The sequence below is a fragment of the Haliaeetus leucocephalus genome, unplaced genomic scaffold (assembly GCF_000737465.1).
Source record: "Haliaeetus leucocephalus isolate CR32 unplaced genomic scaffold, Haliaeetus_leucocephalus-4.0 Scaffold473, whole genome shotgun sequence".
In the NCBI taxonomy this organism is placed as follows: domain Eukaryota; kingdom Metazoa; phylum Chordata; class Aves; order Accipitriformes; family Accipitridae; genus Haliaeetus; species Haliaeetus leucocephalus.
Genome location: NW_010972909.1, coordinates 3,540,034 through 3,557,544, shown reverse-complemented (window position 1 = coordinate 3,557,544; position 17,511 = coordinate 3,540,034). Strand labels below are relative to the sequence as shown.

Sequence of the window (17,511 nt, the reverse complement as noted above, 5' to 3'; positions counted from 1 at the left end):
AAATGAGTCTTGAGTCCAGAAAGCCCATATTGCATAGTTAGCATAGACACAATAAAAAGGATGAAAGCTTCCATTCTGCATGTAAATAATAAGCAATTTAATTACTTAGCAAGAACTTTAATTACTTATGAAGAAATTTTCCCAAGGTACTGTGCTCCATAGTAGTATTAGCCTTCAAATGGAGCCACAGAATCTCCTTGAAAGCTGTGCTTATTCAAATGATGTAATGCGAGCTCAGTGGTATTATTAATCCATTTTATAGAAAAGAATGCACCACCTTGCCATCTGAATTCCTTTTTACAGAAGCACAGATCTTTCAAAGGCATACTCGGGTATCTAGGTTATGCATAACAGTTGAGTAGAAAATGTGGGAAGTTATGTATAGTAAAGGTTTTTGTGCATTCCCTCTTCTGACAGCAATCAAGGAAATTTTAGCTATTTCTGTATAATGACAGCTTTCTGACAGACTTTAAAAAAAAAAGCAGTAATGCAAAAGAAATGATTAACGAATGTATGAATAGAATTCCAAGTTGTTAGTTTAAATGTCTCTGCACAGCAAGCTATTGTAACCCCTCTGGAACTAGTATTTAAATTAGGGCAGGTAGCTTTGTACTTCAGATTAAAAATAATCCATACACCTTCTAAGTAGAAGTTATTATATAGAAGCATTAGGTACATTAATTTTCTGGACGCATGCAGAATGACTTTGGACTCTGGTACTAAATGGCCACAATGAACTTCATTTAAAGTCAGTGCTTCCTCAGTTGGTCTTTCAGATGAAGTTATTAAAGGGAGTTGAAGGTTAACAACATATAAAAGGTGACAGTTTCACTTCAACACTTACACATTTGAGAGCTTTCAGTTGCTCTTGTATTTTTAGCTAACAGGAAATAGCAGGATGTTTTAGGTTCATTTACTTGGCCTGTAGATTTTTGTTCAACTATAGTAAAGGTCTCTTACCAATACAGATCATTGCTGAATTAAAGATCATAAACACTGAGATAAATGCCAACACTAAGCAAACTTAACTCATAAAACCCTCCCCTTCTCAACAGGAATAAAAGCTGTAGAAAGGATGCAAGTTGAATGAATCTCATTCAGCATTCCCAGTTTCCAGAGGTAAGAATTATGAACATGTTCCTCTCTCTGTTAGACAGTATTAAAGGAAAAAAGGAAGAGCGTTGAAACTTAAGGCACCACTCTGAGCTATCTATACACCGAATTTGCTTTCCCAAGCATTGTAGAGGCCACTTTCTCTTAGGCTTATCTGGACGTCAAAGTTGGAGGTCTCCTGGTAATTGTACCTGTCAGGAGGATATTGCCTGTGCTTCAACAAGAAAACCTAATAAAAGCTTTCAAGAAAGAGTGATCAGCCTCCTGTAAGCAGGCTAATGAGTTAATCAGACCTAACAGTCTTACAATAAATAATTAAGTCTATTCCAGTTTTACTGTGAAAGTTATGATGAGACCTACTTATGGAGCCTTATGTTTGGAAAAAAGCACCTAACCTGTGTAGACTGTAAGACAGTGTCCACAGAGTTTTTAAATGGAAGTTGAAGTGAGGATTTCCTTTATTAATCAACAATCCAAGAACCAGAAAACAGGTAAGAAAATTCTAAACATGATGGGGCTTTGAATCCAATCTTCCAGCTGTTATTAAACAAATATACCTTACTGACTCTCTGGACTAAAGTGCAAAAACGGAAATTGATGAAAAGTCATAGCTACAGATAATCTTGGAAAAAAAACCCTAAAACTCCTGAACTGGAAATATGGTGCATGAATTAGTGTGAGGCCAAAATAAATCTCAGTGAATACTCCACTTCAGTGCAACAGGAAAGTTTTCAGCCAGTGTAAGTTTGCTAGGGTGTACATTCACATTGTGCATGTTACGTATAAAGCACAGTAGACAGTAGAACACTATGCAGAGATACTCAGCCAGATCTCAAAACCTTTAGCTTAGGTACAACAAATAGTATAGCTCTTTAATGCATCACTTTGCCTGAACTAACTTCCATAGCCTAGCACCCTTACCTAGCCATCTTTCTGACAAAGCTGTAATTTGCTTCCTTTTATTCCTCAGACAGGGAATATAGGGTTAAGAGTGCAAAATTCTGCTGTGTAAAAATTCTGAAGAACAAATTGTAGTGGGACATGATGGCCCAAATAGACACAAGAAAGTGTTTTCCAACAAAAGAAAAAAACCAATCTTTTTAGAAAAGTGGTATTCCAAAGTGGAGAGAAATCCTAATATTTCTACCCTACTCTCTGGAAAGTAGCAAGAGAGGGTCAAGAAGAGTCTTCTGAAAATCAACTTAAAACAAAAGGCATTCAAAAATATTCAAAAAAAGGTTATAATGTTTTCCTCCCTGCAAGAAGTTCTCTAGGCAATTGTTCCAAATGAAAAACGTTTGATGTAGATTCAAATATAAATACAGAGGTCCTGTGGTTTTTCTTGATTCCTGTAAAAAAGAAATCAAAAAATCTTTCTTTTTTTCCTGGAATGTGAGTCACAGAAGACATTGTAAACAGATTTAATCACAATAGCAACTAGTCAGTCTTTTTTGTTATTTTTATGTATTAAATTTATTTCTGAGGAATCATGACATTTTTCTTTCAGGTAAGCATCTTTTGAAGGATTATATAGTATATATTATAGTAATTCATTGAGTCAATGATATAATGCAGAATATGAGATATTTTACAGCTAAAACACTGTATTAAAGCTATTAATAAATAATTATCATTTCATAGAATCATAGAATCATTTAGGTTGGAAAAGACCTTCAAGGTCATCGAGTCCAACCATCAACCATGCCCACTAAACCATGTCCTGAAATGCCTTGTCTACTCGCTTTTTGAATACCTCGAGGGATGGTGACTCAACCACTTCCCTGGGCAGCCTGTTCCAAATACCTGACAACCCTTTCAAGTAAAGAAATTTTTCCTAATATCCAACCTAAACCTCCCCTGCTGCAACTTGAGGCCATTTCCTCTCATCCTACCTCCAGCCACCTGACAGAAGAGACCAGCACCCACCTCACTACAACCTCCTTTCAGGTAGTTGTAGAGAGCGATAAGGTGTCCCCTCAGCCTCCTTTTCTCCAGACTAAAACACAGGCATCATAAAACTATCTCTCATCTCCAGTACATTTTTTTTGTACTTTCATTACATATGGACGTAAACCAATCCCTGTCCCTCAAGATCGGGGAAAAAAATACCTTCAGAAACATTCAGCATGTGTTTCAGTACTTCATTCATCAACAGGACTGATAATCCACTGGATTGGGCTTTTTAAGAATTCACCAATTCAAATTTGTTCACCTATTTTAACAAGAAGTCTTCTTAACCCACAAAATTCAACTCTTATTTCTATCTCTCATGCAGGAATCTAACAGTAGGAAGAAATAACACAGGTCATGGGAAACTTTATCTCTATGTGAGAAGGAGATGACATAAGAAAAATACACAGTTATAGCGTCATGATTTTGTAATGTTATCAAAATATGCCCATTTCTACATCCTATTCAAAATATTACCCTGAGGAAAAAGGCAACCTTATTAAAACAGTAATCATAGTTTTCTGCTCCTGTAGAAAGGGTAGCTATATTTAACAGCATATTCTTTTATACTGCACCTTTTCTTCACCACTGCTAAACTATGTCTAAGTCAAATGACAAGATCTGGTAATCATAACTGGTTTCCTACACTGTCCTCACTATCTGTGGCATCTGAGTGTTTGGCAGCGCAAGGTGGAAAATCTGTCTGAAGAATTCCAACATCTGTTACATATTTCCACTTCCTCAAATTATAACTTATTACTGCATGGTTGAACTGTATCTTTTTGCCAGTTTGAGGTCCAAGTGGCTAACAAAGCAGCAAAACTTTTCTAAGAGAAAGCTCAGGAATCAGCAAAACATTATTAAACCAGAAAAGTTAAAACAATGAAAATATAAAGAAAAATTATAATAGTGGTAATAAAATAACTAAGGTTATACTCGTAGTCAGGGTTCCACTCAGCAATATACAAACAGTATGTAAACTGTATAATTTGAGGCACATCAGAAGCTGAGGTTAAGCTTAAAACATTTTGCTGCATATGTGCTTCATTGTTCTTATAAATAAAGTAAGAATCTATACAAAGTCATCTAATAATGAAAATACTTTTCTCAGAAAACATACAAAGTAATACAGACTATTAAAAAATCCACCATCTTCGAGGTCCTAAGGATACAGAGATAGGGAACTTCAGTAAAAATATGAAGGGAAAAAAAAAGTATTAATTAGCCCTTCTGTTTTTGTGATCTAATTCATTTCACAGCCTGTATGAGTTCTCACAGAATTGCTCCACCTATCAGGAAAAATAAAAGGAAATGAACTCCTAAAATATGAGCAATATAAACAGCAAAATGTTCAGTAATGGAAGATAAGAAAAGGGAGGAAAAAAATAATTTTTGAACAATAGCAGACAGAAAAATAATTGAGGAGAAAAATCATACTATATTATTTAGTTGTTCAGTTGACAAGAGTTGATGATATAAATTCATAATGAGCAATGAAGATTTTAAGGAAACTTGTTGTATAAGAATAAGGCAGAAAGAAAAAAAAAAACCAAACTCACACTAAAGAGCTACTTTCAGGTGGAACTTGACAAATCCAAGGAAGCAAAGGCAATTTCCAAATAAGATTTTTGGTTGAGACTCTGAAAGTATTCTGGCTTAATTAGCAGTGCAAAAGGACTGCAAAACCATCCTCTAACTAGCTTGCAATAGTGGGCAGATTTAAATGAAGCTAGAAGACTCTGGTAAGGATTTATATTTTTTTCAAAAAACAGATATGCCTTTTTGAATCTTAGCAATGTAACTTTTACTTTGGGAGGTAAATACTAAGCAATACTGGATACAAAGTCAACACATACAAAAACCAAAACACAGAGTGAGGATAAATCAGACTTTTTCAGGATTTAAGGAAAACAAACAAACAAACAAATCCTTCCCAGCACAGGAAAAGCTGATTCTTGATCTTTTCACTCTAATTCTCTCTATATACACAGAAATCAAGGGGGTATTATGAATTTAGGAATGACTCAAACTGACAACAGGATTCTAATAAATACTTTCTTTCCCCCTTTGCATAATCAGAAACTACCAGAGAATAAAGTTCTGAGGAAGTCTAACTTTGCTCTTGGCAGAAGAGCAGCAGGCCTGAAAAGACGCATCTAGATGAACTGTGTTTAAGGATGAGAGGTTAGGCGCAAAGTGAATGAGATGAAAATGTAACAGGAATGACTGCTAGGAAGTGCTTCATTTTGGAGGCAATGAATAAACAATTATTCCCACATCTTGCAAAGTGCAAGATTTCTGAGAACTGAGAGGAAATGCCCAAAGAAGGGGACATGATAAATACTCTCAAGAACTTCCAAAGCTATCATAGTTGGAATTAATGAACCAGTCTTCAGTTTTTCAGTCTGTAAGTCTTCAAGATTATTCAAGTACCTACTACTCGCACTGCAAAAATTGGCTAATGTCTCCTAAAAATGCAAATATCCAAAATTCTCTAAGAATCTAGTTTGCATATGCTCCCTTCAAGATCAGGCATTAAATAGATTTCACAAGTACTACCATTAGATGGGAAAAACATTGAACCTCCTTTGTTTACAAGAGGGGAATAAAATAAATAATAAAAATTTGTAAAATAACATGCTGTACATTTTGAGTAGATATAAAAACAAAATTTGAAATAATAGAAAATGATACTTCCTGACTTTGGAACTAAGTTGCTGAATGAAATAACAATTTTCTCTGGCATACAAACAATCACTCGCTATACAAGACAAGTACTTTTTACATTCGACATTTTAGGAATGCTGGGGCACTTACTGGTTCTCTTCACAGAAGGCTATACAAAACACATCAAAATGCATCAACCAAATACTGGAGAAGGTATCGATCACATTCCAGCAGCTCATTAGTATTGTCACACCAGTCTTCTGCTTGTACACAAGCTGTTCTTGGAAGCATCATACACTTAAAAAAAACCCTGAGTTCTAGCAAATGGAACTTCTATTCTGACTGACCTTTCAGCAAATTGTTTTCGAATTGAAGCTAAACCAGTACTTCTCTGAGTGTGTCTCAAAAAAGGGCACAAGATTTCACGCACCATCCAACAGATTTCGAACTATTATTTATCATACAAATGACAGGCGACATCATGATATAGTAGAGTAGAAAAAGAATTAAGGACATGAGGCTAAGTCTACTTATCTTAAACGTTGTTGCATCTACAAATGCGAGATTTTTTTCATAGCTTCACATCAAATCATCATGAAAAATATCAACATGCACAAGCGCAAAGGAAGCATTTAACCGAGTTCTTTCCTTTTTGTGTGACACTTCCAGTACTGTTCTGTCTCAGCAATTCCACTAGCAGCTCCGTTGGCTTCTCAGACTATGGAAAAAATTTCAGCATAATATACTCTATACAAAGGAAAACTGCAGGCTGCACACCCTTAAGGCACATCCGTAAGGGTTTACTGGACAGAAAAAAAGTAGTCCAGCCCAGGAAAGGAATATGCATGCAACTGAACTACAGAATTAAAGACTTTATTCCTTGTCTGTCTTTATTCTTCTTTTATATGAATCAAAATGGAAAACATGCAGACTAACATAATTAAGGACCACAGTAAAATATATCTCCCTCAGCTACATCCAAGCATGAAAACACTACACAGAATGTCCAGTTGTATCTCTTTGATTGATATTGTTTCCTCAGGAAGACATAAAGAGGAATATTGTCAAGGTGTAATTTAGAGTTGGAAATGTGTGATCTGAGCCTCACTTCACATATACTTTAATCCCTCCCCATCCGAGAATGCCTGTTTCACACTGTTTAGAAGACAGTAAGGAAGGAGACGATCAAGGTAAGGGAAGTGCAAGATAAATAAATAGAGGGAAAATGATTTCTCATAAATGAGAAGTGATTTGCTGCAGGTATTTAAGATTTTGTTTTACCTTAATATACATATCATTGGCTGTTTTGAAAAGAATATAAAAATCTACCTCAATATAGTCTACATTTTTAACACCACCTACTTTGTTTGAACAGCGAGAGAGATTTCTGATACATCATAATTTCTAAGGCTTCCAGTGAAAACAGGTCATTCCTTTTACATTATCATGCACATGGTCTAGCAACCTTAATGAGAAAATTCCTTAGAATATCCTAGTCCTACATAGCAAATAGTTTTAAATAATAGATGCTTACTTACTCCATCTTTTTATGGTGCCTTTTATGGTCTGTGCTTTTTAAAGTTACTCAGTCTCTATGTCTTCTCTATGTTCAGAAGAAAAACCTACCTGGATGTTGGAACAGACTACTTCTATTCAAACACTGGAAAACAAGGAAAGCTGAAAGATGCTTTATTCCACATACTGAAGTATGGAACAGCAGAATATTGCCAGTGATACCTGCCTCTGCTAACTGCATCCAGCATCCAGCCCAGGCAATTGCTGCTGTTCCCCACTAAAAATCAAAGTGTGCATAGCCTGTAGACCTTTTACATGCCTCATTTGTCATAAAAGAGTGCTAGCACTTACTAAAGAAGGTAGAACTATGATCTAAATTTGTCAATAATCTCTCACAGAGAGAAATTTTACTGCCAGATGTCTCATTTGCTTTGGGGTTTTGTTTGAGATTTTGGTTTTGTTTTTAATATTCATACATTACATGATAGGCATTGTTCTACCCCATGTGGCATCTCACTTCTAGCACTGACCAATACCTGAGTATACTGAAGCACTTTTATTAACTTGCTGTTATATGTGCCTTCATTTTCTGAGTATTAAAAATTTCTATTCAAAAGTTTGTTGATCATGTTTTTCAGTATGCATTTTCATACAGAACATGAGTTAAACCACAAGATCAAAGTTGGTGTTCATTTTCAGGAGGCAACATCAAATATGTTTGTGTCTCAGAAAAAGATTAGGATGAAATCTGTGATTTTCCAACTTGTAATAAAATGATATGTGTTTTCCAATGACATTTTCTCTGATATCCTCAAATGCTAGAAATGTACAACTGACATGCATTGCTCTCCTAAATACTCAATATATGATATGACTGATATGATATGATTTCTGGCATAGAGAAGAGTTCTTATTGTCCTGTTCATTGATGAAGGACACCATGACCCTGGTGCCCCTGAATATACCATGAAAATTCCTGGTTTTCTTTTTGAAATGTTGATATGAGAGTGTATTTCCTTAAACAAAACCAGCAGCCCTAGAGATTGTTCCCCAGGAAGCACCCATTACAGTGATCATCAATTTCTTTGAGGGAACCGGTCCTTTCAACACATTCCAGGAAAGGGGGAAGGGGACCCATAAGCTTCAGACCTAAGGGACATTTGAGATCAGATATTCAAGACAAGCGACATTAACGGACTAAGAAAAGGGTAGATGTAGAAATATCTGGCATCTGTAGGCAGTAACTGAATAGTAACTGACACTGCCAGCTCATCTCTCAAGCATTTGTTTCAAAAGCAATGAACAGCGACAACAATTAATACAGAGGGACACCTCCCTGAGAGGCAGTTCAGTATAGTATGTCAGAGAGTATACTGAACTTCAAGCAGATGAAACTAAACTAGAAAATAGACCAGAGCTTTCTTACTTTAGGATCAGTGGGGAAGGAATCTGTCAGAAGGGCCAGAATAGAAAAATGGCTCAGAATTTTACTTTGGAGAAGTTTCTGCAATTTTAGCAATGTCCTAAACCACAGACCTATGGAGTTAAATCTAGTAAAATAGTACAGTGAAAAGATAGCTGACAGAGCTGAAACAAGATACAGAACTAAAGACAACTTGTGCTGATGGTTCCCTCCTGTAGATGATGGTGATGTTACCTATAGCTAGACAGTATGCTGCAAAACCTCGCTTGTAACAATCAAAGATGAACTGCAGAAATTTGTCCAGAAGGAAACTGAGGTAGAACCATAGAACTAGGCTTTTCACATCTTCCCCTATCCTAGAAGATACAGCCTTGTACACTGACCTTATCAGCAGTATGGTACCTCTCTGAACAGACTTTTAACATGCATCTCCATCACAGGCACAACACCCTGATAAGATACAACTTTAAAATCAGAAACTTGAATAAATTCTAACAATAGGTTAAGGACAAGCAGAGAAAAACAGCGTTTCCTCCTTCTCCAAGAGACACTTTTGGGAGGGAGGGGTATGGGAATTTAGGGGGAAAATGGGATTAGGAGAAAGCATGAGAAAGGAGTTATTACATGAGATAATCTTGATTTTGTGCAACTGGAAATAAAACAGCAGAAAATTTAGAAGGAATGGCAAATGAGGACAAAAAATTATGTGGGTTGACAAAGTTTTACGTGGGCTTAAAAGTTTGAAGGCAAAATACTGCTTGTAAGGCAAGAATATTAGAAGGAAAAAAAAAAAGAAGCTATGTTTGTGTACAGAACATACTTGCATTGTGTGATTACTGCTATGCCAAAAAAATTTCTTTACAAAGATAGAGATACTCATAACTCTCCATGTAAAGGTGGATATGCATGTACAATCCCATAACATAGAATATTAATCAACTTGGTGTATAATCATTAGTAATCATTTCAACAATCTTAACTGTTAGCACACAACAAAATCATTTGAACAAAAACAGATGTTAAAACGAACACCAAAGCATATATTTAAGAATAGATGTATTCAGAAAGAATAAAAACACACTACACGCTTATCAGATCTCTTCTAACAAAGATTTATAAGTGAACAAAATTTGCCAGTATAAATCCTATTTTATTGAACCTGGTAGTTCTACCATAAGCACTCTACTTGTCTTCAATATCCCAGTTTTATATTACAATTAAAGGTGATAAACCTTGGTCGAGTTGAATGAGAAATGACTTGGAAGTTTGTAAACCAAATGTAAACCTGTTCTGGGATCCAAAGGGGGCGTTAAATTGCATTAAATGTAGACATGATGTGAACTGGGCACTGTGTTATAAGTACTCTCCTGTCCTACAACCAAGAATAGGTCCCTTACGTTGTTGGGTTCTCCCCAGGTAAACCTGAACCTCTTGAACATGTTTTCATGGTTCTGTCCCCACCTTCTGGTTTGTGATGCAAATGTAACAGATCTCAGGAGCAATATATTTGCTCAATCTCTAAGTACACCCACAAGAAACCTTCCTATAATGCTTCCAGATTTCATGAGATTCACCCCTTTTCAACATCCAGAAAATGATATAAAGTTAGCAAACAATATGTTCATTTCAGATACACAAAACATTTTCTTAAAATTAATTTTTACTTTTTCATTTGCTTTTTAGGCAGAGCTTTATGGTAAGCATTAAATAACTGTAGTTCTGTGCAATAAACTCCTCATTCATGATGGAATCGATTTCTCCAAACTATTACATCTTTCCTTCATACTGTTTATACAGATGCTTATATATTTAATATGTTTGCAGTAAGTGTTAATTGATATTGTCAGAACAGTGAAATGGTCATAAAACACTGTTGGAAGTGGTGGAATACTTGAAGTAGACTTTTGATGTATTTAGGTCTAATATACCCCAAGAAAATTAAATAAACAATTATCTTCTGTATTTTTAGTAGAATTGTTGCTAATGGTACTTAAAAGGTAAGTGTTGATACTGTTAATTACAATGTCAACAACTTCAGGATGCTATTAGCAAATTAGCTTTTTTTTTTTTTTAACTTATATACTAATGTTCATTATTATTTTGATTCAAGAGATGTACTTAAGTCAAACCAAGATATTTTCAATAACAAACCAGGTTTACGCTGTTCAGATATTCATCAGTAATTGATGTGATTCCAGATAGTTGCTATGCAGTGTGCTTTTACTCATGTCATGTTAAATGAACCAATATAGGCCTATTTATGTATATATATTTCTGAATATTATGTAACTCCTCATAGCTAGTTTTTGTATTTTTTATGTAAGATTTCTACAAAATAAAAATATGTTTGGACAACAGATGTTTGTGTCTACTGTCTAAGTAGTATAAAAAAATTTGGACCAAAAATTTGTGCAAATCCCATACAATCAAATCCTGCATTTAACTACATAAATTAAAAATAATTGCATGTTTTCTCCAAGACTACAAAAAATGGCAGCTGTTAAAGGAGTAAGTATTAAGTTGCTCTGAGACTTCTTCTCAGTGCTATACTCTTCTTGAATCTGTTCTCAGCAGATTTAAATGTTATAAAACACCTTTGGTCCCAACAGATGAAGAGTCATTATTTATTTTGCATTTTTAAATACTTGTGTTTACTGTTATGCTGAGGACACAACGTGAAAGATTTATTATTTTATTCGGTGATCATATATGTCAGTATTTTTTCAAACTGAAAAGAGTTGAAACTAAAAGAAAATCACAAAGATTTTTGTATGTGCACATCCATACCTGAGTATTAAGAAGTTCTTCACATTTGTGAGAATGTTTTTCAATTGCTAGTATATACTGTTTTTCAATAGCTGCTTCTTGCTGTTGAACTGTAGATTGTAGCAGTGCCTGCAAAAAGAAAGCACAGAATATTCAATAAAGATAACTGGTATGTTGCAGATCTACTAATACTTTTGTATAACCAGAATGTGGAATGCTGTTATAAATTTGGAATGTGCAACTATTAAAGTACCTTTCTATGTAACACTACCTTGTTTTCAGTCAGGAGTAAAATTTTTTGGATCTCAGATTTCTTATGCAGCCTGCTTAAAAGACAGCAGCACACAGAAGATAGAGAGGGAGAGTATTTCTGTCAAATATACTCAGTTTAGTGGGACCACACAAGAAGAGAAGCATATGAAAGCTGCTGAAGAGAAGAAAAAAAAAAAAACCCAAAACAAAAAACCCAGACATATTTCCCTGGCTGACAAAACTCCACATCCTCTCGGCACAGTGTAAGATCCCATGGGCCAAGCATGATCTTCACAACCACAAGTCAAGTAAAAGCAGATGGAAATTTTGAGTAATTTAAAACATTAAAGAACGCCCCCCCAGGAAGTTCACACTCAAATGTGAAGCAGTGGAAGTCAAAGTGTGGAAAGTCAAAGTACCAAGACCGTAACAAAAAGATGGTAAAATTAGGAACTTTCTGTGTGTGAGCACATGCACAAGTATGTATTCACGTGCACTTGACTGAACTCTGCAAAATTTCCAGTATCCGAATGCAAAAAGAGAAATAAAAAAAAAATTTAAGATATGTGAAAAACCAAATTACCATAGAGGAATTACACTCCTTAAACAATGATGGTATTTTAACGCAGGATTTACTTAACTCATGCTATGCAAGTCTTTTTCCCTAATATTATAAAATATTTATGTCACTTTCCAGATATTCATTGGGCTATTTATACACAATGTAGCAAACTATTTTTAACTAGTAATCAATATACTGAAGTAGTTGAAATTACTGAGTAAGTTAAAACAGACATAAGTTTTATAGAAAACAGACCTTTGGCCCAAATGCAGATAAAGAAAAAACCCCCATCTTTCAAAGAATCTTTATTTTAGAGTTATATTTTCTTCATGGAACATAACACACACATTAAACACAAGTTTGAATACTTAAAAAAAAACCAAAAAATGTATTAAAAAAAGTCTTTTGACAATTTTTGAACTACCTTTCCAAATTTTCCACTAATTAGCCTCTTATGCCAAAATCAGTGTTCTTCAGCAATGCTATAGTATTGCAGTAGTTTTCAGCACAGGTTCAGAGATTTAAAAGGTAAAAAGTGGTGTTTAACATAAACTTTAATCAAAGTGTAAGAATACATTTACTACTGTTTGCAGGGGATTTAGCTAGCTATAAGTTCACTTTTATAAAAGCCAATTTCTTTCTAACTAAATTTAGTTCTTATTAATATAAATTCAGGCAATCACAAAAACTTAACTCTCAAAACATAACTTCTGTATGTGAAGCTTTATATGCTAAATCCCACTGTGCATAAACTAGAGTTGCCACATATCACTAGCAAAAATTAAGTCTGTACTTTGGGGTATGGGGTTTTTTTTGCCTAAACTATTGTGGCAAGAATTGTTTCATATAACTGGGACAAAATAAATAAAAAAAAATCGAATTCTCATCTTAGGGAAAATAGTAACAGAATGATCACTAAGTTGCAATGCCGTTTCTCAGATAGCTTCTTGCCAACGCCAAGGGTTGAGTCACTTTATGCACTTTGCTATGCAAACTAAACTGGCGACTGCTAAATTCCTATTAAATGGTATAAAGAACTTTCAGTTTACAAGGAAATAATTATTATTCACTGGATGGCATGTAAAGGTCATTAAATTTTTTTCATTTATTTTATTATTATTATTTTCTTTAGAAAATATATAAAATTCCACACTCAGAAACAAAAGCCTTCCTTTTCTATCATACAAACTACTAATATAGTTTAAATAGTACCACAGAATTGATCCTGTATTTGACTATTCCATTAGTTGGCCAAGTAAGGAGACACAGAGAAAAATCCCCCTATGTGGCACAGTACTTCAGAGATAGCTTCCATGTTGTGCCAGAATAAAAATCTCCAGACAAAAATCTTTATTTTCTATGGAGAGATTCAGCAGATCAGCCAGTCAAACAGGCCTTTAAAACACAGAATAAATTATTTATGCCAAAGCACAAATCTTTTCAAGTCATTTAAAAGAAGAAGATGAGGTGTGTCACATAATATCCTGAAAGAGCTATAACTCCTTATGAAAATAGGATTTCCCTTTTCAAGAGAAATCTGAAGATTCTCAGAACTTTATGGTTCTAAGATATGCTTACAATCAAAACACAATGCTGAGCTCAAATTTATTTTAAAGTGTAGAATGTTTTTATACTCATGAGAAAATTTTTATAGTCAGGACTGATCATAATTGCCAGTACTGTCAGATAAGGCACTTCTATAAAACAGAAAGTATACTCTTCTGAAGTATGAACAGAGAAGTGTCATAGAGAACTGGCATGACTAGACAAATGTATCTTGCCCATTAAGTCTTTCATTATTCTTCATTTATCATTGAAATCATGTCCCATATTTAATAAATTATCAGAAATAAGACAATTTTAAAACTAAAATAAAAGCCAAACTTGACAATTTCCTTTAATTCTAATCCAACATGCAGTTGTTGCCTAGGACACTACTATGTTCGTTGCATATATCCTACATCTGCCTGGCTTCGGCTGACTATAAAACCTAAATATGAACATAAAGATGTCATAAAACAATGTCTTTCCAAGATTGTAAAAAAGACAAAAAAAAGAAAAAAGAAGACATGGAGTTAAAAAATGAGGTCATTTTCTTCTTTGTCTGATCACAACCACCTTTTAAGGTTTCTTGATGGGGTACATACAGCAGAGATGTATGATATCCATCCAAAACTTTTGCAAATTTCAAGATAATGAACAACTTCAATTACTAATTAAAAAAACTGATTTAATAATAATCTAATTTACTAAACTAAAACATGCATCTAGCTACTTGATGATAGGCATCTCTAACTCTTATAGTTACATGCTTCCTTCAGTACGATGACACAAAGTCTTTTGACTAATTGCTATTCTGGGCAACTCCTTATCACTGCTGAAACACCACTTTCTTCCTTAATTAATTACACAATTATCCTGGTAGGCTTATGTTCCATAAATCTGTGGCCACTGACCTAATATCAAGCTAGCATTCTTGAAGCAGTCTCCTTTTAATAGCTCGCTGAATCATTTCAAGTAAGGTTACAGCAGGTTGTAGCCTATGGCATCTGTTGCATGAAGTCAAAGGGTAGGATTTCAATATGGGTGCTCCTGGTAATCCATTTTTCTTTCTATATATTGTGCAATGAACTTCCTTGACACAGGGTGGCAAGGGTCATCCTGTACCAACAGCCAGTTTCAGGACTGTGATGGCAAGAGGCCTCAGTCTTGATGTAGATCTGTTTCTACACTCCTGTCACATTTCTTGCCTCGGTCCACACTTGTTATAAAGGAAGTGGTGGGTTTAGATTTTCAGGATTTCTTTACATTTACCAACTAGTCCTCACTGCTTCTTGGCTTGTTTTTTTTTTCCCCCTCCTTCCTCAGCACAACACATTTCACAGCCCTAACTACATCTGCCTTTAACCAAAAGTGTGGTTGCCTTTTAGGTCTTTGCTAGAGGCAAATAAACAGTCATCTTTTTCAGGCAGTTACTAGATCTTCTTTCCCCATTTGTAATTTCCTTGGCTTTCAAAAAATCTGCCTCCCAACACCTTATGTAAGTCGCTGTATCAGGGAACAGTTTAAAGGACTGTGGTACCTTAGATAAACAACTACTTAAAGCGGTTTGCTTAAAATTCAAATACAAAGCCATGCATGAATATAAGAATGAACTGCAGCCACTCTAGTGGCTGTATAACCATAGTTATGATTCTAAGTACATCATCATGTGAACTGATGCCTTTCCACTAATCAAAGACAGAATTTACAAGGCTTATGTAAAAAATAATCAATGTATATTTAGGTATAGTAAGAATAATACTATCCTTCCTCTGACTCCTGAGAAGAAAACGAAAAATATCACCACAGCCCCAAGTAATCAGACAAACATATATACATGGCCTTTTAACAATTCTTTCTTCCCTGTATCTTACATTACACTTTTACCATTACTAAACTGGGCAAAAAAAACCCATTAACTGAGAAAGCCAAGAATTAATGTCTATGCTAACATTGTTTTCCTAAGTTTGGTTCAGTTATAATTAATTTTTAACTTGGCATAATCTTCTTAGATAATCAAAGATAAAATCTGGTCATGTTTTAAGCCTCAGACTTTGATCTATAGCTGTTTTGGCTTGCAGATCAGAAAAAAAGATTAGTAGGAAGTAGCACTGAGAAAGTTATTAGGGGAAGAAAAGGGTGCCCAATTAACACATCTATATTTAATTCCTCTAAAAACAGAATTACTTCTGAAAATTACACTGACTTAAGGTATCCAGAGGGTTTTATTTGGTAAAAAAAAAAACTGGGACAAGAATAAAACACCACCTATTTTAACCATTAATCTAGCTCAGTGTTCCCAGTTTCAGTACAGGAACTTAAGATGACTCAAAGAAGTGACAAGAAACTATCAGAGTCAGATATGGAACAGCAAACCTTTAGGTCCCTCTCCAAAATCTATCAGGTATCAGATGGATTACAGTCTGATGTACAGCTGTATTTTCTTCCTTTCAAAAACAAGTGAAAGGAATCATTATAAGCTCCTCTCATTAGGATGAAAACCAGTGCAATTTAACCAAAAAGGAAAATTAGAAGTCTGCAACTCTGCCTCAGTCCTGATTCTCCTTTCCCAGAGAATAGGGCAATGGCTCTTGAACCATTACAGATGAAGCCAAATTTTTTAAGTTGTAAAATTTCAAAGATTCATTGATTATAGTTCTAATTCTGTATCTGGATTCTTGTCAGCAAAGCAGCCTTTATGGTGCAAGGAGTAACAAAATAATAGCAGAATTGCAGAATGTTCTAGAATCTTGTAGATCCTTGGAGGGTGGAGGAGGGCAGAACATGTTCTGGTGCCTGTAAATTATATGGTTTAGTTGTATGATAAGGTAGTTCAAATGCTAGATTTCATGTGGGAGAAGTTCTGTCTTCTACTTGCTATTTTGCTACTTGGAAATAATTCATATTCCCAATGTACATTATACTCCATCAGCAACCTGTCTTGTTTTCTGTTCATTGTTTCTGGACATATATATATGAACAACTTTGGGGAGGTTTTTAAAGAACAAATTCACATTGTTAACAGGAAAGCTAAGGAGTAATATGCATGCTCACATTTAACAGTAACTATATACAGTGTGGCTGCTCCAAATGAACACCCCAAATAACAGGACTTGTAGGATGACAATGACAGCAAAGCAAGTCTTCTTATGCAGCTTAAACTATCAGAAATGTTCCAAACCATATAAGAAATCCTGCTTCTTCCCTCCTTTCTCATCTCTCTCCTAACCCACAAAAGCTATCAGAGAAATGATCCTACTTTTCCTTCACTAACCAAAAATGTCTGGTGACTTCTGACAGAACAAAGGGAATGCAACCCTTTAAGAACAAGTTCTCCTAAGAGTCTTCATATCCATTTTAGTTTTATATATGATGGGTTATTAAAAAAAAAAAAAAAAAAAAAAAAAAAAAAAAAAAAAAGAAACCATTGTTTCCTCAGACGATTATCAGAACTTTCACACATTTCAATGACAGTACAAAACATTTTTAAATTAGTTTGCAGAAAGATTAAAAGTGAACCCATCTTAATTTTATAAGCTGGAATTTTACCAAAACAAAATAAAACTTAACTAAGTAAATCAGTCCAAACCGCTTGAGCTCAGATAAAGAGCTAACCTTAGCTTTAAGTTTCATACATAAGAATAATTTTGGAAGACCCTGAGTTGAAAGTAGATCCAAACTTCATAATAAGAACTTTATCCGTAATCACTTTGGGGTGTCC

At 34.7% G+C, this 17,511-nt stretch overlaps 1 protein-coding gene across 1 annotated transcript in view; it reads right to left on the bottom strand.

The window, feature by feature from the left end:
• The window catches only part of CCDC91 (coiled-coil domain containing 91), a 124,823-nt gene that overhangs the window by 53,171 nt on the left and 54,141 nt on the right, over positions 1 to 17,511 (bottom strand). The window contains exon 7 of the mRNA XM_010575319.1: positions 11,456 to 11,563. Coding sequence (XP_010573621.1) covers positions 11,456 to 11,563 — 108 coding nt within the window. The remainder of the gene's footprint in view (positions 1 to 11,455; positions 11,564 to 17,511) is intronic.